Source organism: Microcebus murinus, chromosome 8 (genome assembly GCF_040939455.1).
Source record: "Microcebus murinus isolate Inina chromosome 8, M.murinus_Inina_mat1.0, whole genome shotgun sequence".
NCBI lineage: Eukaryota > Metazoa > Chordata > Mammalia > Primates > Cheirogaleidae > Microcebus > Microcebus murinus.
In genome coordinates, this window is record NC_134111.1 from 42,158,997 (window position 1) to 42,183,891 (window position 24,895).

The 24,895-nt window shown below is 35.5% G+C and overlaps 1 protein-coding gene across 2 annotated transcripts in view; it reads right to left on the reverse strand.

The window, feature by feature from the left end:
* The window catches only part of KCNH7 (potassium voltage-gated channel subfamily H member 7), a 477,996-nt gene that overhangs the window by 25,987 nt on the left and 427,114 nt on the right, over positions 1–24,895 (reverse strand). Inside the window, exons 10-12 of one of the 2 annotated variants that reach the window (XM_076005608.1) lie at positions 7,661–7,904; positions 4,385–4,590; positions 2,360–2,459 (exon numbers count right to left, since the gene is read on the reverse strand). In XM_076005608.1, coding sequence (XP_075861723.1) covers positions 2,360–2,459; positions 4,385–4,590; positions 7,661–7,904 — 550 coding nt within the window. Of the gene's footprint in view, positions 1–2,359; positions 2,460–4,384; positions 4,591–7,660; positions 7,914–24,895 lie in introns of both variants that reach the window. The other variant, XM_020288501.2, reaches the window with a different exon arrangement.

Here is a 24,895-nt window from a genome sequence, read left to right on the forward strand (position 1 = left end):
CAACAAATATTTATCAAATATTCTTTGTTAAAGGAATCTACAGTGTGGCAGAGAAAAAGGAAAAATATACCAAGTAACTATTGTACAGGGCAGATTTTGACAATATCTCGAGAGGTGTTTCGACAATTCATAAGAGAAAGAACATTTATATTTGAGGAGATCAAGAAACAGTTCACATTGAATATAACATTAGAGATTGACCTTGATAAAGAAATATAATTTTAGTGGACAAAACAGTGGTGTGGCACAGTTGTGTGTGCCCGCATGCACATGTATGTGTGTTTTTGAGCACAATGAGGCAAATTCTAATTAAGGGAATGATACAAGCCAAAACACAGAAATGATTTACATGGAAAAGAGGGCAGTTTGGTTCACTTGAATGTAGAGCAAGCTACAGCTAGTAGATGATTTCCCCTAGGGAGAAGATTCATGGAAAAGAGAAATGAGTCAAGGACAGAACTTGAATTAAGAAGGCAAAAGGAGGAGAGAACCAAAAGGAAAATGCTCAAAATCTATTTCCTTTATTCTCTCAACAGATACTTGCTGAGCACCTGCTATGCAGCAAGTGCTACAGCTGCAGGGGACCAAATATTTCCCACCTCCATGGAGTTTATGATCTGGAGGCAGATGACATTCATTAAATAATGATGCAAATAAACTTAGAAGTACAACTAGAGGAAATGCTACAGAGGAGATAAACTGATAGGGGAAGGAGAGGAGCTCAACAGGTTAGTTAAGGGAGAGATGGTATGAGGTAAGACTAAAAAGGTAGGCATAGACCTACCCTATTAAAAATTTGGGGAATGAGAAGTCCTTAGAGGGCTTTGAATATGTGAGTAACTGCATTAAGAAAAAAAAATCACCAGTGGTCCAGTGTGGAATAGATGAGAGAGGGGCAAGCTGCATGTGGGAAGGTGAGTTGGAAGGCTGTTTCAATATTCCAAGTGGCATATTATGGTGGTTTGTTCCAGAATTGCAGCTGAGGAGGTGCAGAAAAGTGAACCAAAAGGAGACCTAATTTGAAGACTAAATGGAGATAGATTGGAGGTGGCAACATCAAGACTTGTTGCCAGAGTTGCTGGGGAAGTTGCGAGAACGTTGGCTTCTAGATACCCGACTTGTGCAATTGATTAGTTGGTGGCAAGATTTGGAAAGGCGTGGAAACTAAAGGGAGGCAGGTTTCCAGGGAGCAGCATGAGTTCGATTTAAGAAGTGGTGAGTCTGAGCTGCCTCTGAGATTTCAAGTAGATAATTTAATAGGCTGTTGGATATGTGAGATTGAAGCTCAGGTGGTGTGGGATTAAAATGTAGATAAGTATGACTCCTATGTGAGGATATAACTAAATGATGGACATAAATCACCTAGGGAAAGAGTATGATACAGACTGAAAAGAAAAGAGGACCTAGTATGATTCCTTGAGAAACTCTAACAACTAAACCTGGTGAAGAAGGTAATGATCCTGAAATTCTTTTCAGGGAATTAGTGGGAGTAGGAGAAAAACAGGAAGAGCGAAGTGTCACAGATGCTAAGAAAATAATATTCAAGAAAAAAAGGGGAGCTGGTTCACAGGTGACGTTGCTGTGAGGCTAACGAATGAGAAGACTAGAGTGTTGGATCAGCATGGGGCGAGGGTGGGGCTTCCTGGGGAAGGCCTTCTCCCATCTGCCCAGGCACCATTAAAGGCACCCTCACCTGGCTTCCCACTGAGGTGTGCTTACTCCCGTTACAGCACCTGCTGTTTGAGGGTGTGTCCATCTCCTTCCCTAGGGAAGATGAGGGATGTTTTGCACAATTTACTTCTTAGAATATTGAGTAGCTCTTTGAAAATGTGAAATGTCAAATCGATATTTGTTGAATATATGAGTAAAACATAAAGAACAGTCAGAGAGGCAGAAAAACCCAGAGAGGATAAGAAGTGGCAGGAACCACGGAGTTTGAGAATGACAAAGACTAACAAATGTGGCCTTCATCCACGTCATATGTGCAAGTGAGCCACGTGGGAGGATGGAGCTCTTGGCTGGAAATGATAGTCCTCCTTTCAGAACACTTTGCTCAGAAAGGTCCAGTATAGTCAGTCAACTGTGATTAACTGGCCTCCTTTTTTGTTAACCAATCCACTCTGTTACTTTATCTGTGATGTCATTGTAGATATCAGATGGCTTTGCTGAATGACATTGTCAAGGGCTATCAATCAGAAACCAAAAACCAGGTTATTAGCTACTGGAAAAGGTAAGGGATTCGCCCTTCTAGAGCCCGAATGAAATTTACTCTTGGAATCAGAAGTATAATGAGCTTTTAAGTTAGAAGAGCTAATAGCCACGTGCTCTACATTTACACTCTAGAAATGGAATGAATTACCTCTGTCTCCTTCGCTATCAAATGACAATCTCCTTCTTCGCAGTTTACAGTTGTCTCCTTCGGATTCATTCGTGGATTGTGATCGTAGTAAGAGATCAGCCTTTGTTAATGGAACATGAAGATAAAAATGGAAGATTACCCAATTTGAACATAACGTGCTATCAGTAAACTATTTGCTATTTCATGCCATTTCAACCACCCTGAGACTTAATTACTAGATTGCAGGTGAACAGCTACAATGATGGTTGTTTCTAAATTGTAAAAACAGTCTGATAAGAATAATTCTAATAGTTTCACCATCTGATGGGGAAATCATAGTTGTAGAAATTATTTATTAAAAATGTTTGGGGATGATGTCAGCATTTAGAGACAAAATAATCCTTTATGTGAAATGTGTTTTATGTGGCTTGGTAAAGTTAAAATAAAAAATAATACAGTAGACCCTTGAACAACACAAGTTTGAACTGTGTGGGTCCACTTATTTGCAGATTTTCTTCTGCCTCTGTCACCCCTAAGACAGCAAGACTAACCCAACCCTTCCTTCTCCTCAGACTGCTCAATGTGAGGATGAAGATCTTTAGGATGATCAACTTCCACTTAATGAATGGTAAATATTGTTTCTCTTTCTTAGATTTTCTCAATAACCTTTTCTTTTCTCTGTGTTACCTTATTGTAAGAACACAGTATATAATATGTATAACATACAAAATATGTGTTCATTGACTGTTTATGTTATCAATAAGGCCTACAATCAACAGTAGGCTAACAGTAGTTAAGTTTTAGGGAAGGAAAAATTCTTTGCACATTTTTGACTGCACAGGCATCTGTGCTTCTAACCTGCACACTGTTCAAGGGTCAACTGTAGTAATATTAAAAACTTGGTAGAATCTGTATTACTACAGAGAAAATGTATAAACTAATTATAATTAGCCATGATGTTTAAATGACGCGATAGTGATCACAAAGTTAAATTTCACAACAATAAATACAAGGTCAAATTCAATAAACATTATGCTTTGAACTCTCTAGTATTTTGTTTCCAGCTCCCACTTCCTTCCTCTCTGGTTCACTTTGTGCAATATTATCAATTTTATATTAATAGATAAAAATAGAAGCTCCTGTCTTATTTATTTGGGTGTATACTAAACTTTTACATAAGGAAATTACCTGAGGTAGATTTTGTTGTTTTTCAAAGCAAAATCAGAATGAGGTTGGTGACATAAAACTGGGATTGTGCTAAATTACTAAATTTAACCCATTATTAAAAAAACATATGCTCCATGTAACTGGAGCCTTTTACCACCTAAATATTTTTAAACTTTCCAGTGTTTTGTAAAGAAGCACTTATCTGAGCGGATGCATCAGGATCTTAAATGGCAACCTGGTGACTTTAAAGGTTACCCTTTCTCTTTAAGTCTCTCACAGTGTCTGGGAATGACTATAACTCCAGGGAGTATTAAATCTACCACCTTTTACCTAATTATTGACTGGAGGATCTTTTCCCAAAGAATATATTAGTTAGCATATAAATACACTGGCAAGTATCAAACACCTAATATTTGATTTCTGATAAAAAATAGTATTTAGAATTGGAGTGGAGTTGCAGGATTTGGGGTTTGGCAGGTGAAGGGATGTAGAAGAAATAACCTAGTAGTAAATTTTGGGCTCCAACATAAGTTCTCTATCCATAGAATAGTTATAAGTCATAAGGACACATTTTCACAGTGGAATAGCGTGAGGGGCTTAGGGCCACACTCTCAATATTCATTCTAAGTTATGTCATCTAAGGGTTCCTTACAGAGGCAAACTCAATTGACATACTTAAAATTATTCAACATATTTGAATATGTTTGAAAAGTAATTAGGCTGAGTTTCTTTCCTAAAATTTAAACCTTTCAACGGCCTTTTTCAAATATATAGAATTGGCAAAGTTTTGCTGCAAAACTTTTTTCAGAAGTATATGTACAATCTAAGAGTAAAATAAAATGTCAGAAATATAAAAATAGGCAAATAGTTAACATATACCTTTGCACTCTCATGCCTTAGGTTGAAAGTCAACTCTAGGTTTGTTAGAAAGTGATCAGAAAACTCGGGATACATATCCAAAACCTCTAACAAGTCTTCTCTCTGAATCTTATGCAAATCACAGTATGTGAGAGCTCTTACATCCGCATTAGACTTTCCAGGTTTGGCATAAAGATGAACCATTTCTCCAAATATATCATTTTTTCCTAAAGAAGAAAAAGAAATGGGGAAAAAAAAGGAAAGAAAGGAGAAGTAAACAGAATCCAAACTTAATGTTTTCCTTCTAAAAGTGGAAGGGAACCACTTACCAATTGACCAATCCCTGAACCAAAGACTTCAAATGTAAAGCCCACAGCCAATAGACACTTGGGCAGCAAAGTTCCAGCACCCAGGCTGACTGCCCCAGCCCACACTTGCTCAATGGAATTTTAACTCTAAACATCACTGGTTCTGGTATAATCCCTTTGATATTTTTGTTTGTTTGTTTGTTTTGGTTATATGGCTAAGCATCTAGATTGTAGCAAACACATCTTTGGTATGCCCCTCGTTGCTAGCGAAAAGTCTTGCCATTGAGTATTTTAAAGGCACTTTTAGGTAGGTGTGTTCTGATTTTGTCAGTAAAAGAATATGGCAAAGGCCACAGTGAATCAGATTCATGACCTTTATGTTTCAGTATGCTCTTGGGAGGTGATGTCTGGCTGGGGGTTATGGTGGAGCTCTTTTGACATTTAGGGGATTGGTGGAGCAATTTGAACACATCTTGTGTCCTTTAATAACCACTTTGTATTTGCCTTTAATGAATTTGTCCAATTTGTTTAATAAATATAGTTTCTCAACATAATGTAGTCATGCTTTTTGTTCTATGGCCTATGTTCTGAAAGGTTGTCCTCCTTGCTCTCCTGAAAAACCTGGAATTCCTTCAACGTCTGGCTTCTGATGGGCCCTCCCCACCACCTCTGCCTAGCCACATGCCACCTGCTTTTCAAGGTCTTGTTCAATGATCAGGATAAGAATGACAGCAACATCACCAAATATTTATTGAGCACTAATAGGTGCCAGGCACTGTGTCAAATGCTTAGGTGCATCATTTTATCCCCAAAATAACTTCATGAAGGAATTACTAATTATTATCCCAATTTTATGAATATAGAAAGAGGATTAAAGAGGTAAACTGATTAGCCCAAGGTTACCTTCTTAGCTAGGTGAAGTGGAGGGAGGGAGAGAATAGCCAGGATTAAATCCCATGCACCCTGACTCCAGAGTCAAAGCCCTTATCCACCCGAAACTGCAGATCTAATCTCCTCCCATTTAATATTTTCCCTGAATGTCATGGCTACTTAGATTTTTCTGTTTCTGACCATCAAAGCACTACGGATTGTACCTGTGGCATACGTACTTAATAAATACTGATGGATCACTTGAGGATATAACTTTTAAACATCAAGAATGGCAGTGTAAAATACTGTTTTCTTATATCCATCCTGATGTTTCTATTCCAATTTAAAAACAAACTCCCTGGGTGTGTTATTTTAGTTTTTGGTAAACAACTTCATGTAATTTAAACAATAAAGTTTTAATTAGTAAAATAAATGCTGTAATATTTCTGTTTTAAATACGAGTTTAATAGAGAGAAATCAAATACTATATCTTAATTATATAAGAAAAATTGACATCAGAGAAGATACATTGATTATAGTTTAAATAAATACCGGTCTTTCAAAAATAGAAAAAATAATCATTATTTGTGATTTAGGTGCTGACATACGTAGAAATAGAGACAGCAAAGGAGAATCTCTTGAAATTCTTTATAGTTTTGAAGGTTTAATATATATATATATATTTAAAAGAAAAACCTCTGAATTAAATTAAGCATGGGCTTCGTGTTTTAATTAGCTTACATGGCTGTAAATGAGCAAGGAGTAATCTAGTCTGTGTGTACAGCTTAGCAACACTCTAGAATTATTATTTTATAAAGGAAGAAGACTTATTATTTTCCTTGTAGAAGCTAGGACTGGCTGATTTGAAGTTCAGGAATGCAGCGAAACATGCTCCTTCCATGGCCACATACCAGGATAAACTGCTAAGGCCAAATCTAGTGAAAACTTAACGTGATTGTGTGGTCTTGAAGGGATTTAGACTATGCATTTATTCTTTGCTTATTGAATTGAAAATCAAATTATATACTTGGGTCAATTTGGGGAATTTTTAAAGAAATTATATTCATAATAAAATTATCAAAATATATAGGAAATCACTGAAACACTTTCATCCTGTATCTGGGTTCTGTGCTGTGCCGTGCTCTGGTTCTACATAGTAGCAAGAGAGACAACAACCCTGTCCTTTCAGAGTTGACTATCATATATATGAACATCAAAAGTCGAGTCACACAAAATCATTGAATTACAGGCTCATTATTTAAGTGGAGTTGGATTTAATCCGCAGGGAAAAGAAGTGAAAAATTTCACAGATTTTGGGGGCAGGTGTTACCATGAGGAGAGTGAGGCTTAAACCTATCAGCTAGGGTAGTAGGAGAGGAGAACTGACTGTGTTTCTTTCTGTTCTCTGGTTCTTTTCCACTGTCCTAATATTCCAAAGAAATCCTACAAGTTAACATGGCCTACCTTTATTTTAAAGGAACAGATTAAACCCGGGGTTTCTTTTGCACCCAAACCAGATGAATTTAATACTAATTTACCTCTATCCGTGGTTGTTATGTTCACAGGTCTACACTACCTAGACAAGGACTCATATAATTCCATTTAATGGGATGTATCAGGTGAAAGTGCACAGTGAAGAAATAAAATTCATCTAAACATAAACATGCTAGCAGGTATGCCCAAGGCACTATTTTAAGGCGTTAAACATGAAGCTAAGAGCTTCTAACATGAAAACAGAAAATGCTGACTATTTCCATATATTTGGCTACAAATGTCTAAGTAGCTTAAGAACAGAAGAGAATCATGGAAACATTTACATGTCAGAGAAAAAGTGAGACAGCCAAGAAAACATATTTTTTTGCAGTGAGCTGTAGTCAGGCCACTGCAGCCTGGGAGACACAGTGAAATCCTGTCTCAAAAAATAAAAATAAATAAATAAATAAAAAACACATATTTTTGCAAGGTTATTTGACTTGAATCTGATTTTTAATAAAGCTTTCAAATTACCCACCAGTCTTAAGCAGTCCCTATAAATAAATAGATCTTTTTGCTATCATTGATAGTACTGCAATATCTAATAATAACTGAATCTGTCACCATTCCATTCTAAAACACTCACCCAGAATAGCCACCACAATGTCATCTTTGAGAATTTCAATGGAGCCTCTGGATAAGAAATAAAGAGCAGTGAGGACATCCCCACAGTGAACGAGGGTGTCGCCTGGAGGTGCATGGGTAGTCTTGAACTTCATTGCCAAAGCTCTAAGGCAACCTTTACTTGCCCCCCGAAAGGCTTTGCAGTTTTGCAGCAAAGTCTGGTTGAGATGTAGACAAATGTCAGCTTGTAAGCATTCTGGGAAACCCTTTAGGACCTGAAGGAAAAAAATAAAGAGTTTCATACTACCAGTGCACTGGGTACCTCAACCTGAAATACAGTCTATTTCTTGCTCACAGCGCCGCGGGTGTAGTCATTGTTATACAGGAGTTCCTACAATGCTTCTACCTCACCTACTTTAGTGAATACTTGGTTTGCTAAACATGTCAGAAATTTTAACTCAAATGCTTGTTCTCTGTATGAACTGCAGGCATTCAGACTCGACACAAATGCTGCCTCATTAAAAGGTAATGCCTACTTTTCACACTGCTTCTCTTTCCCTGCATTATGTTATGTGGTATCATATTATGCACAGATATAATGCAATGTGACAATTAATAAGACATAACTAATGAAAGGCGGTACAACTAGAAAGACAATCAACCTTTTGAAGGAATCTCCAGTCAATTTCGATTGCCATCTCTGGTATACATCTTAGTTATAATTAGTAAAAATGTTGATCCTGAAATAGCCATGGTATTTGTAAATGTCATACCAGAGAGTGCTCTTAGTTCATGGTGTTTGGAATATTTATGTTTCATACATACATTATTAATATTAAATACTTTGATAAGTACTGACAATAGAGAAGGGAAAGGAGAGCAGCAAACATGCTTTAAAAGTATAGTTCAATATTCAGAAATGGAACTACAGCCAGAGTTTACATTGCATACAGAAGCTTCTAAAGAGCTAATGTGTTGACAACCTATTCAGGGGCTAATTTAAAACTTGTCAAACAGATTAAACAATAGCTTGTGACAACTGCAACTCAATTTGAATTGAATAAAATTTGATGTTACTTTTATTTAATATTCACACTGTACAATGGATCAAAGGCACTCAACTCTTGCCTCTCTGGGTCTTGCTATTTTGGGTGTTGTCTATAGATTTAAAATTTTTATATTGACTTTGCCCTTCCAGTACAAATAGACTCATTTAAATATGCTTTGGGATGGAGGGAAGGAGCATTACACAGTGCAATTTGCAGTGCAATAATGCAATTTGGGGATTTTATATTCTTTGGATCAACCTTGGTATGCTGTCCAATATGGCTAAGAGTAATCACGAATTATTTGTAAAGCAATTCAAATGTATTCGGTTCATAGAGAAAGTTCAAATTAAATCATGTTTGAGTCGACTTACAATTATTACTATTTTAAATATTCAAGTGGCCACAAGGACCCTGCTGCTGTAGGACATCTATATGATGCAGTTGGTCAGGCTAACTGTGATGTAATATGAAAGGATCAATAAGATACCTGAAGCACAGCAGCCACAATTTTTCCCCCTTGTTTTCTTCACTGTACACAGTCACCCACAGAAAGGGGTAGAGAGAGCTTTAGAAGAAAATCCATGAGATCGAATTCTGGTCATGAATTTGCCACAGGTTGCCTCTTGTACAAGTCACTTCACTCATTTGCATTTCTTTACCATAGCACGAGAGCCTTCACAATATTGAAATTAGCCATAATTTCAATTAATTGCCAATAAATAGTGTGCCAATTGTCAGAACCTACTCATGCAGCCCCATGCTGCTGTGGGAAGTCAAACTTCCACCCTGAAGATTCTGTATCACCTGCCTCAGGTCCGAAAGAAATGAACCTCCCTGTGGTATGAGTTCCTGGGCACTCATCTGCAATCTCTCCCCTTAAATGTAACTTTTCAGCTTGGTCTACATGACTGGACTCCTGCCAGATTCTCTGCTTGGGCTGAAGACCTCTGCAACACGATAACTTATGGTCTTTGCCCATTTCTGCCTCTGGGAGCTGAAGGCTCTTTTCCTACTCTTTGTTGGGACCCTATATCAACTCAACCTCTCATGAAACCAACTCTCTGGATCACTGGTCCCTTCCACTGTCTAACCCACTGCACTGAATCCTTTGGCAAGTAACGCCAGACTGGAGCTGAGCTAAATTTGGATATTGGTTTCTTAAATGGTAGCCACTTTATTTGGGGGCTATATACGAGAAAATATCCTACTTTACTGACCTCTGCTTATGATTTACTTCCCCGGGAAGCCTGCTGTTATGGTCTCAGCATAACTATCAAGTGACCTCATCCACAAAAAGACGTATACAGCATTATACCAAGTAACAAATTAGATATGTCGATCTTTCTCTTAGGATATAGCTGTAAGAAGGTATAAGAGGGCATTTTATATTTCACATAAATAAGGGAGATATTGCTACTATTATAGTAGTTAGAATGAGAATCCTGAGCTTGCAGCTGCTATTTCTGGCATTTTCCTTGAAGCGTCCCTGAGTAAAGTTCCCCTGGTTATGGGGGAAAAAATTGCACATGTGTGTATGCATGCTTTGAGTTGTAAGACAGAGATGAGATAAAGATGGGCTTTTCCATTTCTCTGAGCTTGTTATATGAGCTATGGAATCAGACAGGTGTGAACCGAAATAATAGCTCCATCATATACTTTGTAACTTTGGTCAAGTTACTTAACTTCTCTGAGATTCAGTTCCTTCTTTTGTATAGTTAAATTAATAACATTTACCTTACAGAATAGTGACCACAATTAAATATGATAATGTATGTAAGCCATTTCATGCACAAAGGATGCTCCATAGACATCCTTTCTTTGTTTTTTGGTCACATATGTTTATTGTTCCTGAAGAATTGGTATGCTCTCTTCAGTTACAGAGAGAAAGACAAAAAACCTATTGTGTTTTCTCTTTGATCTGCCTGATAGGAAATTCTCCTATTTTGTGTTCTACTGCCTCAGCAGAGTTTAAATGTTTATATGTCATTTTATCATCAGTTTAAGAATTCTTTTTCCTTGAATCTATATTTAACTTATTTCCTGTTTCTGGCTAGTTAAATGCTCTGGCTTACTAATGTACCTTTCTCTGTGAGCTGCCTTAAATCTTTTTCGAAAGTAGGCAGTTACTAAAATCAATTTACAGATGTGTTCTTGGAATTCCAACAGTTTTGGAATCACTCATAAAACTTTAAGGGCACTTGGGAAAGTTTTTCCTTGTTAAATGTCCTCTGTCCCCAATGTTCATCTACTAGAAGTGACACCCATTGCAAAGGATAACATAAAATTGGAGGTGCCATAGAGCTTTTGTTTTCACATGGGAAGGATACATGGATCTTGGCATGAACATGTCTAGATTAAAGAATTCTTGAGTGGTGTTAGTGCTCTCTTAACTTTCTTAGGACAGCCACATAGATTACTCAAGTAAAACTCAATAAAAGTTAAGATTCTGTTGTTGAATCTCTTACTAGCTTAATAATTTGGATGTCCCAAATAAGTTAGCAGCTTTGGAATCTGGATTATGCCTAAGGAAAGGGACTTTAAAACAGAGAGTTACAAGAGGGAGCAGTAATGGAATACAGGCAGAAGCATATTGAAAAAAATGGGAAATAAGAGGTAGGTTTACGTAGATATTTATCCAGGGCACCCTCTTCATTGGTCCCAGCTATGTTGCCTTCTTTGTTTTCTACTCATTGTACTTATTCTTTTTTTTTTTTTTTTTCCAGGTCTGGTTCACCTGATCAACTCCCTGAAATAGAACCTCCTCATTTTCCACTCAGATATTGGCATTTTACCTGACCTGGCAGATCTGGCTGTGCCAAGGGCACAAATACAAACCAAGACACAAGCTGGTTTGGCAATTGTTACATTCATTTCCACTACACTAGATACAACCTTCTTTTCTGTCAAGTGCTGAAGCTGTAAAGGTGCATGTCACAGTCCATTGTGCATCTGGAGCCATTGTTTTGTTGAGTCAGTATAATTTTAAATACCAAGAAGCTTCACCCAGAATCAGTTTTAGGCCTGCGGCTTAGAACGGTAGTTCTCATTCTTTTAGCAAATATTTATTAGGTATCTGTTATATGCCAGGCACTATGCTAAGCATGGGAGCATAATGATGAATAAAAGATACTCTGAAAATATACTTGGCCTTCAAGCCTTTCTCTAAATTCCCAAATTAAAACAAAAATTATAGGGATAATCAGAATTTCCTACCCTCTACTTTTCAAGACAAATTTGAGCATTTAAAATACTCATGGTTATTCAAATGAATCCTCAAGGTAACAATTAATTTAAGGAAATTAAAAAGCTCTAATTCCATTTTTCTTATACTTGTTGGCATGGGGGTAGATTTTTAAAACTTCTTGAAGTTTCAGAAAATTATTTCATGGCTGGTAAAAAGCCTTTATATATATTATGATATAAGGTTGCTTAAATATTTTATAAATACAAGATTAAGTTCCTTTTACTTAAATTTATGTGAGTAAAACTTTTTGGGACTTTCAAAATCAAATTATAAATTACAAATGAGAATTTTTTAAGTGTGTATGAAATGCTTTCTGTGATTGTTAAAAGAAGTCAACCCTATAGTTTAGTACTAGAGGACCCATAATTTAAAGACATTCAAACACAAACAACCCAACAACAAAACATGATGGCATTATTAAATCAAAGCAAAGCTCATTAAATAAATCACCCAAAAGAGAGAGCAAAAATAAAAATAACTATTGCATAATAAACATCTATCAAACACGATCAGACATTAATTCAGAAGTATTCAAATCTGTGTTAAACTTCCCTAAAATGTGTATTTGCTGACACACACAATTAATGGCATAAGATCACAACATTGTTAATATTTGTAATTAGTTAATGCGTAAATTCAAATTTCTTCTGTACTGATTGAGAAATCAATGCAGAATTTAGAAATGAATGGATGCTGAAATTAATAAAAACCTGACACTTCTGATTTAAGTTCTCATCAAAATAATATTAATCTCATTTACTTTTTAAGTAAATTCTTAAATTTAAACTTACGGATTTATACTACTAAAACAATTATAGTATCTATTTTATGTATTGTGGCACAAATGAAAAAGTAGTTGGGTCCAGGCCTGTGACAGATTATAATTAAAGAAATGTGTTCTGGGCTTTAGTCAGTGGAATCTGAGCAGAGAAATATCCTAATTAATGAAATTTTTTTTCCTTTTTCTAATATGTCACTATTCCATCACCTTAAATGAGAAAAGAGATGTATTTATTTCCTTAGTAAAATTTTACCTGGCTGCTGGTAAATATTCCAAATTAAGTTAAAAATATTCACAATATAGTTGACAATAAATTATGACTCTTTCTTCAAATTTAAACACAAGATTCAATGTTTGCTATTTAATATTTCTTAGCCTGACTGGTGGGTACATTTCCCAGATTCTGTTTGAAAGAAAGTCAATACTTGAGTTTTTTTTTTTTTTTTAACAAAAACTCTCTCTAGATTCCTTTAATAAGGTTTTAACCCCCTGTATTTGCTTCCGAAAGAGTCAAAATATATTCTCTAATAGATAACTCATAGCATATCCATATAGTATTGGAAAGTTGATCTATGTTGTAATGAATGGCTTCTGATTCACAGGGGAACATTCCCACATTCCCGAAGTCGGGCTGAATAAGGAACGTTAAAAAGACAGTCTGATTGTGGCAAATGGCTTTTCTAAATAGCAGATTAATCATATGGACAACTTTGGAGGCTGTGATAACTGACATTAGGAAATTTTCTAGGGAAATTGGGTCATTAAATATACTTAGATCTTGACAAATTAGGATTAATTAAAACACAAATTAACACTCCCTATGAAATACTAACCGTCAAGCATGATCATCAAATAGATAAGTAATATATTACATCTTAAGTCTCTGCCCTAGAGTACAGTTTTAATATTTTATAGCGTTTCCTGATTCTGATAGAATTATTGCTTTCGATGTGGGCATTCAGCTTTTGACAACTCTTTAGCATTTGTATGATACTAAACCTTACTTTTTGTTGTTTCTAGAAGGTAATGTCCTAAATTAATGGGTTCTATAATTTATAGGTCATTTCAGATCATATTACTTCTATAGTTTAGCCATTAAGAAATAAGAAACACATATATTTCTTGTTTCTTTGGTGATTACATAATACTCCATTTTAATCACTGATCATGATAAGTGGACTCTTTTAACCATACAAATATATATTGCCCTTGTCTGTAGCCCAGATTGCTTTGTCATCTACTTTCTTATTTTACCTTCATGTGGTTGATAAAATAAGAAATGATTTTATTATGTAAGGCCACCAGATCTGGCCAGATTGCTGGCAAAGCAGAGCATTATGGAATCCATGACTGTGGGAATATTTATAAGCATTGGGAGAATAATTTTCTGCATATAACTTTTCAACATTTAGCATGTGATTCATATCATTTTGGAAAAAATATAGGCAGAGCAAAGCTTGTCACATATAGGCATGATAACATTGTTATAAATCCTGAACCAGTTTTGGTACCAGTAAAACTTCCTTGAAAATTGAAACAGAAGCCTTCCTACATTTTTCCCTTCCCTGTCCTGCAACTCCAGTTAACAGCATAACTGTGAGATGTTTCTTTGCTTTCAGAAGGACACTTAAACTTTGTTCTGATACAAATTAAGTTCGGGCCAAGGCTAGGTTGGAGTCTGGATGTGCGGGCTTTTACACACACGTCTTTTGCCAGGCTCTGGAGTCCTTCTACTAATTTTGCAAGAGCCTGACTTAAAAAGGCTGACTCAGGATTTCAGAAATGAGGTCTCAGGGGAAACCTTGGCAGCCATTAGAGTTTCTAAGGGCAATAGGAAGGATCTTCATCCATTTTCAGAACCTCCCCTCCTTCTTCCTGCTCAATTATTTGAGAGAGGCAGTGGGGGAAGGGATGAATGATGCTCTGCAAGTATTCTTCCCAGATGGGTTGATTGCAGATGACCTGAGCTTGCTTACAAAGTAAGGAAAAGGGAGATACAGTCTGCCAGGTAATGAAAAGAATGATTTCAAATACCACCTTGTACTTAAATCACTGTCTTGACCTTAAATCAAATTGTATGGTTTCAGAAACATTTATCATGTATCATATTTTAGTATTAAATTGTTTGAATTGTCAACATTATGTGAGGAATACAGAATGGCAGTCACCCCATTTTTCAAATGTGAAAACTGAGAGTGCATTAAAGCCTTTATTTGAGGAAAAACTAAGACTCTAAACCTAGTCTAGGATTCCTTCAACTATTTTTAATTGCCATAGCTGTCCATCAAATTGGATTTCTAAAGTTGCTAACAGTATAGTGAGATGTAAAATGTTTCTCATTCATTTCATTTATTGGTTTTGTAGAAAAGTAATAAAGGATATAAATCTAGCATAGATGGCCTTTTTATTTTTCACCAGTTGAGTATTTGTTCCCCAGAAATTTTAAGGCTGACAACAATGCAATTGTTTTCTAGGGAAAGTGGTGGCTATATTAATAATTACCCAACTTTTATAAAACAGTAGAAGTTTTTAATACAGTAGAAATTCTCTTTCTCCACATAACAAATTCCTCTCCTGTAAAATGTATTGACTGCTACCCGGCACATTTCTGAACATTCCAGGTACTGTTGTATTTGCAGATTTCTGCTTCTGCCAATTGAGTCATAATCCAGCTGTGTGTGTTCCAAAACCTATTTATTCTGGCTGTACTCGTTAGTGGAATTACATAATTCAATCACATACAGTACGTAAAAGAAAGAAATTTTGTGTAAAGGAGAGTAGTGTCCCTACCATTCATATTATAAAAATAAAGCTGAATGCTTTGGAGAAGTTTTCTAAAGGTGAATCATTAAAATAAAATGCAAACAGATTGCTGAATTAGGTGTGGGGTCTTACATATCTGAAAATTAGAAAATAAATGTTTTTTTTTTTTTTTTTTTTTTGACAGGGTGTTACTCTGTCGCCTGGGCTAGAGTACAGTGATGTCATCATATCTCACTGCAACCTCAAGCTCCTGGGTTCAAATGATCTTCCTGCCTCAGACTCCCTGAGAATTGAAAGTTTTAGAATTCATGAACTCTGATAATAATCCAAAATATAAGACAAAAATTAAAAAATGACCATAAAATCAGAAATATTTAGAAGTTAAAAACCATACTCTATAATAAGTTTTGGATAAAAGAAGAAACAATTTATAATGTGATAAAATGAGAATATTTCATATCAAAACCCATAGAAATACAAAAAAACTTGCATTCAAAGAAAAAGTATATTCTTAATGCCTTCACTATATAAAAAGAAAGATTCAAACAACAAAAGACATTAATACAAATATTAAGAATAGTAAAATTATCCAAAAAATAAGAGAAGGAATTAATGAAGGCAAATTCTAAAAAGAGTAGTAACAAGCATAAATCAAGAGCTAATTCCTTGAAACAAACTGAATAGAATATATAAATCGTTCAAAGGTCTGCTGAAGGAAAGAAGACAGAGGAAGCAAAAATATACAAATTTAGGAATGAGAAAGTAGATATATGTGCTGATGAAGAAAATATTAAATGTCTTTCTGGAACATGTCTCCTAAGTTACATAACATCCAGAATGTATGTTTACAATGACCAAAAGAGTTTCTGCTAAGTGTTATATCACCATATATATTGCTTAGAGACCTTCTTAATTAAATCTGAGCCAGAACTCATATTACCACTAATATGGCAAGGAAGGATCTCTAAGCTTATGCCTCATGATTAATAATATCCTTGAAATTATTAGTAAATTTTGATAGCAGTTATGAATTCTCATTCTTGTGAGCCAGATTTGACAATCTGATCTCTGTGTTATCTCAAAAGCTCAACATGGAGTATGTTGTAATTGAATAAAAATAGTCATATATTTTATATGGAAGAATAAATGCTCTCAAGTAGCCAAGAGAAAGAAGAAAAATAAGATTAGTAAGGGTTGACCTACCTTATCAGATGTTAAAACATGATATGATACAACCAAACACAAACCATTCTGATATTACCATAGGATGGACAAACAGAGCAGACTTGAGAGTCTAGACATGTATCCCAATTATATCTGATGAGCCAATGGGTAAATTAGGTGGTATTTTTAATTAAATGAAAAAGAATGGCTTATGTAATAAATTCTACCAGTACTGTTTTCTACTTGTGAAGAAAATAATTTACAAAAATAGATTTCAAACAGATTATGGAAATTTTCTTCTAATCATTTCACAAAAGTTATAAGAAAATCCAGGAAGCTACTTATGTAAGGCAAAGGTTTAGTAGGGCCTTTTTAAAAGAGGAAAGGGTCTCTGAATTATATAATAAAAGTTGACCAATTAGACCATATTCAAAAAAGAAGAAAAAAACCTATTGGATCCAAAAGATCTTTTAAACAAAACCAACATATTACCAAGATATTAGGAACAAATTGAAATTTAGATGGCAGATATAGCATTACTATCTATAATTTAGAAAGAGTTCTTATAAAATGATAATAAAAATATAACTAAAAATATGCAAAAATGCTATGAATAGGCAATTTATTGAAGAAAAAATCCAAACAACACTATATATGTGAATGAAAAGGATCCTTAAATTCAAAAGTTGCTAGGAAAATGTCATTAGTGTAACAACAAACTCTCACATATCCATTAAACTGGCCAAAATTAAATAGAACCATAACACCCACTGCTAGTAAAGGGAAGGGGATAAAGGACCAATGTTGTTGGTAGAAATGTAAATTATTAAATATTTTTGGAATGTAATCATACAATAGCTATTAAAATTTAAAGTACACAGAATCTTTAACTCAGAAATATCTTATCTGGAAATTTATCCATGCAAATAAAAGTATCAGTAACAGAAATATATGTAAGGAGGTTTATTGCAGTATTGTTTGAAGTGGCATGAAATTAGAAACAAAATGAAAGCCCATCAATGAGAGAATAGCCCATTATCATAAATATAGTAGGTAGTTATTAATATATACTATTATATGTTAATATATACTATTATATATAGTATAATGATAGTATGTAAATTAACTTATCAATACTATAGCATGTTATATGCCATTAAAAGGAATGAATTAGAGTTGCATCAGCTAACTTAGAAGTATTTTCACAAGATATTAAGTGAGAAACATCTATTGTATACAATTTAATATTATTTTTATAAATTAAATTATGCAACTATATGTGTATGGGTGTATATTTGTATATGTGTGTGTATGCATACATACAAATATAATTACATTAGCATAGAGAAAGGTGTGGCAGTTTATACACATGCGTAACAGACAATGGGACGAGTAAATTACTGCTGAGGAGGGAGAGACTACGAATGGAGAAGTAAATTGAAGCTTAAACATCTTAAAAATGTTGCACTAGAAAAGCCCCTGTCATAAAAAGTGAAATCATATTATGATTTTATTTATGTAATAGTTGTGCGTGTGAGAAAGAAAAGAAACTTTTTATCTGAGGAATGTGAGCCCCTTTAATTTATCAGAAAGATAAGGAAATGGGAGAGCAGTCACAGCTCACCCCCCTACCCTTGAGCTAAGTAATTGCTCCTAGATGGACTCTAGACTGTCACCACCAGTAGCTATAAATTAACCTGACAATGCCACACACTGAATGCCATAACTCATGCCCTATAGTTCAAAAATGTGCAGGGGTCCTCAAACTTTTTAAACAGGGGGCCAGTTCACTGTGCCTCAGACTGTTGGAGGGCCGGACTACAGTTTTTAAAAAAACTATGAACAAATTCCTATGCACACTGCACATATCTTATTTTGAAGTAAAAAAACAAATGGGCAAAAACACCTGCATGTGGCCCGCAGGCTGTAGTTTGAGGACGCCTGATAGCTACTCAGTGTTATTTCTGTAAACCTCTCCTCATTCTTTTTTTAAAAAAACCTTGAGCCTGTCATGTGTTGCCCAGAGCACTTCCCAGTGTTTCCCTGGCTGCCGTTCTCAACCTTGTCCCAATAAACTCTCTGTATTAATTTTGCCTCCGTCTCTTTCTTTGGGTTGACATATCTATGATATGTGCACCATTAGTGACAATAGTTCCCAACCTAAAAAAATTCTTATCAGGCTGTGATAACTCTGTAAAGTGAGAAAAAATACGATATTCAATGAGCATGGTTACCAAGCTGTTATTGTGTCTGGGGGTTATTTCTGAGTGAAAAGATATAAAGCAATTTTTAATTACTTTTAAATACATTTGTATATACTGCTTGATAATTTGCAATGATTCTATAATTTAAATCTGAAAAGGATAGGTCCTTCAAGTTTCCTTCAGTGATTGGTCAAACCATCTTTTTTCCTCTTTAAGAATTGCCAGTATAAATGACATAATCTCATGGGAACTATTTATTAATGTTTAATAAGAAATATCTTAAGAAACATTTATAGGTCTTGATTCTGTGTGTCTTAATGAGAATGAAAGAAAAGGGAATAAAGCAAGGTACTGACTTAAAATTCCATTTAATGTCATTCTCATGTTTAAGAATGACAGGATACAAATGATCTGTAACCGTGGTCCTTTTCTCATTGGTATGGGAGAAGGTGTCCCCTGCTTTTCTTGTCTTGATTCCATTATTCACACACCTCCACTCTGCCTTAACTCCAAGAATGTCTCCATCTCTGATTACTTTACTCTGGGCCACCCTGTATGCTTTTCTTTTTAGCAGTCTTGTTTGTGAATTTTGCAACATGTACCAGTTTTTCTGACACTCTACTCCCCTTCCTTCTTCAGGTATCTAGTCAAAGGGAATTGCTTTATTATAATGCTGTGATCTCAGTGCTGGTACTACCTGTTGTTGAATATTAAGAACAGCTTATAGATAAAGCAGATAAAATTAGAGTCTGGGCTAAAGCCCCCATCTCGGAAAACACTGGTAAGACCACATTTTCCTTGCATCCACATCTTGAAGCTTATAATACAGAACTAAATAATGGCTGGAGATTTACATCTATGATTCAAATAAAATACTTATACCTATGTGGTGTGAGCCTGGCTTATCTTTCCGCTATGGTAAATGTTCCTAACCACAGCCATGTGTGGGTGGCAGAGCATATTTATCTAAGATTAACAGTAGAGAGGGCAGAATGAACTACATAATGTATGGAAATTAATACTCTGGAGTATTGAAAAAATACATCATCAGAAGTGATGGACTCCTCTATTTGGAAGGTTCTTACCAAAGGGTCCCTAGGTGAGTGTGGAGTCCTGCTGGGGGTGGCTTACCTGGCCAATAGGAGCCCAGGATACAAAGTAAAAGAGGTTCTTTAGGTATATCTGGCATGAAAGATATAATGATTATATGTTTTTCCATCCACACTCATCCACATGGATAGCAATATGTCTAAACTATAAAAACAATTAAAATATATCTAAACTTCTTGAGCTATTGTTGCTTTAAGGCTATAAGATATTTGGGGTTGGATGAACTACTACTGCTTATTTTCACCTTTAAAAAACAAAGGTTAAGAAATCTGACATATTGGGTGGAACACTTACACATCCATTTGTCATATAAATTCCCTATCCATTGGTTATGTTTTCCACTGAAGAAAATATTGGACTTTTATTTTGGGGGAAATTGGGGATGGTCTGATTTCATTAGGTTCAAGCAATTTTGAGTTACTCCAGTATTTGTATTAAAAGAGGCTTAAAATCATATATCCAAAGAATATTTTATAATTGAACTTTGGTGATCTCTATTTTTTATTATTGGCTTAACCTGTGTTGATTATGAAGTGATCTGAACTGAATTGAGTTGGAATTATTCCTGTGCTTCTACCACTCCAAAGAAAGTATTTTGAAACACACCAGACCCTTCAGCATGATAAATTGCACTTTAGAGTGCTGTTCAAATAGGACCATTATTTTGAGGAGTTAAAAACCAATCTGAGATGTAATTTCAACCTCCCTATGACTACAAAAGAAACATTATTAATAACTGGAGAAACTGAAGCATAGAAGTGTGTTCACCACCTCAGCGTGATGTTCCTGTGGCCTGTTTGTCTTATGCAGGGCCCCAGGGCATGCTGTCATTATTTCTCTTGGTTCTGAAATGGCTTTAAGTCAGATCCTACCATTGAAGAACTCACTTTGCATAGAAGCAGCATGATGCCAGCTGTAAATAAGTCCTTCTTGATGATGGTTGGAGACCAGGATGAAGTGACCATCATCACTTGTGAAAGGATGAGCACGTACCATTTGTGACCTGAAAATACCAGATGCCTGTCTTAAGCTTGATATCGTTCATTTCAGGGGGCGTCAGATGGTATTGATTGTTCTCCGTGGTATTTTGGAGAAATTTAGGGTAAGTAGACTAGGAAGGGCAGGTGAATTTTGCCCTTTCTCAAGTACCTATTGCTCAGGGACTGGCTGCAGTAGGTGATCATGACAAGTCTGTGTGTTAATAGTAGATTTCTTGCCAGTGCAAAACTTTACTACCTACCCAGTTTCTGCAGAGCCAGGCAATTCCTGTCAACTTATCAACATGCAGATGAAAACATTCTTTCAAGTGCATGGTGCAAAACTGTTATTTTAATTCAACTCGTAAATGGTAGCTGGGTATTTATTTACAGAAAACCAAAATGTGTCACCAGTCCTGTGGGTCATTATGATTTAAATGCAGGGTTTTTCCAATATCCATGCTCCTTTTAGATGTGTGGAGGATTAGCCAGATATGAGAGCACCATATTTCTAAAACTTTTGATATAGCTCTATGATATGCTAATTGGTCAAGGTTTTTCACTGACCGTATTTATCAACTTCAGTAGATGAAGGATCATTAGGAAACAGTAAAGGCATTAAAAACAATATGGTGAAGTCAAATCATGCTATTTTGTAAGTTTTACTTTTATATTTCTGTGGAGTTTATTGTCACAGGATTGTTTTTATCTGAGTTGCTGAATTGAACATAACTCAAAGGGCTCACTGTTATATTTTACTATGATGTATTAAAATACTTCATGATCTAAATATGAAAGTCTGGCACAGATGAAGTTATTTAAGTAAGCGTAGAGAATGGGCATAACGAAGTGTTTCATGGGGTAGAGTTAGACTGTGGATGCAGAGACAAGGTTGGTGTTAGTAGTAGAGGCTATTCTGACAGATAACAGAGAAACTAGAAAGAGTTGTGAAAGTAAAAGAAGTTAAATTTTCATTAAGATACTCCTTAGCCCATCAACCCCAAGAAATAAGAATTTCTATTAAACAGTGTACTGTTCTTTCTTAGAAATTTTATTTAGAGATGGGGTCTTCCTCTGTTGCCCAGGGTAGAGTGCAGTTTTGTGGTAAGAGCTCACTGTAACGTTGAACTCCTGGGCTCAAGCGATCCTCCCGTTTCAGCCTCCTGAGTAGCTGGGACTACAGCACATGCCACCATGTCTGGCTAATTAAAAAATTTTTTGTTTTTAGATATGAGGTCTTGCTATGTTGCCTAGGCTGATCTTGAACTCCTGGCCTCAAGTGATCCTCCCATCTCAGCCTCTCAAGTAGCTGGGTTTGTAGGCTACCATTCTCAATTATTCTCTTTTCCAGTTTGACTGACTTTGTTCATAGGTCTATTGCAAGAGCATGCTGTGTTATTCACAATCTCACTGTGATTCTAAGTATTTTTAGCCTACTAAGCTGACTCTTGATTGAAATGTCCAAGAATTATCTTCCTCTTGGGCTCCACTCCTATCCTATACCTCCTCTTTTCTCAGGAATTAATCTAGTCCCTGCTCTACCTAGAGAATGGACCATGTAGTGCAAGTGCTTTCAGGTTTTCTCCTTGACCACGCAAAGCCAATGCCTTCACACTTTTCTCTTTTCTTTCCTGTCTTTAAGGAAAACTTACGTATCCACCCTGCTGAAGAATGTATACCTCTTTCAAGACTTTTATTTCAACTACTTTCTATGTTTATCTCTCTAAATTTCCTCCATTAATGCTCTAGGCTAAAAAGGTACTCAATTATTCCCTTTTCTTCCTAAATTAAAGTTGTGTCTGGATTATCTAATCGTGTGTATTCTCCTACATATGTGCCTCTGTTCTCATTCTGGTCTTTACCTGAAATGCTCTCCTTTAGTTCTCTGCCATATACAATTCTACCAGCTACCCAGTCCAGTGGTTTTTGAATAACACTCTATGCAGAAGCAGATGTTCTGTAGAGAAGACTCAGAGGCCCACCACAGGGGGTGAGGGAGTGGGCAGCAGACAGCTTAGAATTTCCATCCTCAAGTAGAAAATCTCCCATAATAATTATTTTACATATTTAGCATATTTGAGTTCTGGTGCTTTAAAAATTTTGGAAAATGACAAGTTTAATGAAATTGCAGAGAGGTTAAGTGACTTGTCCAAGATAAGCAGCAGATCGAGAGCTAGTTCTTGGGTCTTCTGAATCCCTATTGTGCAATTTTTTTCCTATGATTCAGGCATTACTTAGTGGAGTTGGGGGATGGCATTTTTAAGTAAGGAATAAATTAAATAAATAAATTAATTAAATGTTCATACAGAATTTTCTTCCATGCCAGTATAATATCAAAATATGGAGTGATTTCTGTCCTAAATGGTTTTATTTCCCTCCATCCAGAATGATCTAGGGACCAGGGTTAGTCAGGGCCCTTCTTCATTCAAGCCAGGCTCTTATGTGTGATATGGAGCCACTTGAGTATTCTACACTGACATGGAAAATTATTCTCATCACCCTGGTAGTATTGTAACTAAAACAGTGTTAATTAACCTTGGCAAGTTTCAGACTGGGTCAGAGGTTGGTTTTGATTTGGAGAAATTCATTAAGATGTCGAGAGTGCTAATCTGAGTCCTCACTCCTACCTAGTCAAACTTTTGGAGGTAGAAGAGAAACGGTTTTCTAGAATTAACCTGTGCAAATCTTTGAGATAATCTCTACCAATTCTAAGTTTGAAATCACACTCAACAGAACATGTTCCTTTCACTAGTTTCTATATCCTGGCCCTTTTCCTTTTGTACTCAGAACCATTTGGTTCAATTGAAAGGGAGTCCATAATTATTCCCAGAATGCTTTTAATTCTGGAATATTCTGGCAATACTTTTTCACAAAAAGCAAAAGATGCAGAGAATAAGGAATATGGCCATACTTTTTAGGTCACATCTTTCTTACTTTTTGTGATCTATCAAACAATCAAATATTTTGGGGCATAAAAAATAACTTTAGGTCAATTAATACAGTGTGATTGAAAATCTTGTACTTCATTTGATAAGGTTGAACAGTAAAAATGACCTGAAATGTTTTATGAGAAATTACATTTAAGGTTATACTTAAATGAAATAATATGGAATGCTGATGCAAATTATATAACAGTTTGATGTACTTTTATGTATCACAATACATAAATTTAAATAATTTTAAATGTTAATAAATTTAATTGACAGTAAACTGATAAGACACAGGGATTCTAACATTGTGGTTTTAGAGGTAGAAATCCACTTTTTTTTTTAACCTCTCAATAGTCTAAGAGTACAATTTCTTTTCTCTAATCCACTTTATTCTGTATATAGTGCTTAATAAGTAAGCATCTTCCATTTGCTGAGTTTTCAGAATTATCTTGCACTTTGATTTTTTTTACTCACTTTGCAGTCACAAAATGAGAAATGTAGACAGACAAGAAGGTCGTGCAAAGTCAAGCTCTCAAAACCACATGCAAGACTGAGCGGCACATGGTTTAGAGCTCACATACTTCAGGATCGTGTCATACAGGCATGCAGATGAGAGGAAAGGAAAGCACCTACATCATGAAAATGGAAAATGGTGAAAAAGAATGACATTTTCTTTATGACAATTATCTAATGCAAACCGTATACCCATAACCTTTACCAGAGTCGGGGTAGGGACAGAGAAGTCAATTTTTGAAGGAGTGGGAAACTGTATATAAATATTATAAGAGGTCAAGTTGTTGTCAAAATTAAGGATTTCTATTCTGTACTTGGCCTCTTCCAGGTTGTCTTCCCCAGTTTGTTGCTTTGTATTTCCTCTGCTACGTCATGCAAAAAAGATCAGAACTAACATTGGAAATCATTTAACAAGCTCTAAACCTGACAGATAACAAGGGTGTTCTCAACAATTTACACGAGAATTAAATTGGATATAAATACCTCCTGTTCTTACCGGTGGGTGTTGTGATTCCATTTATT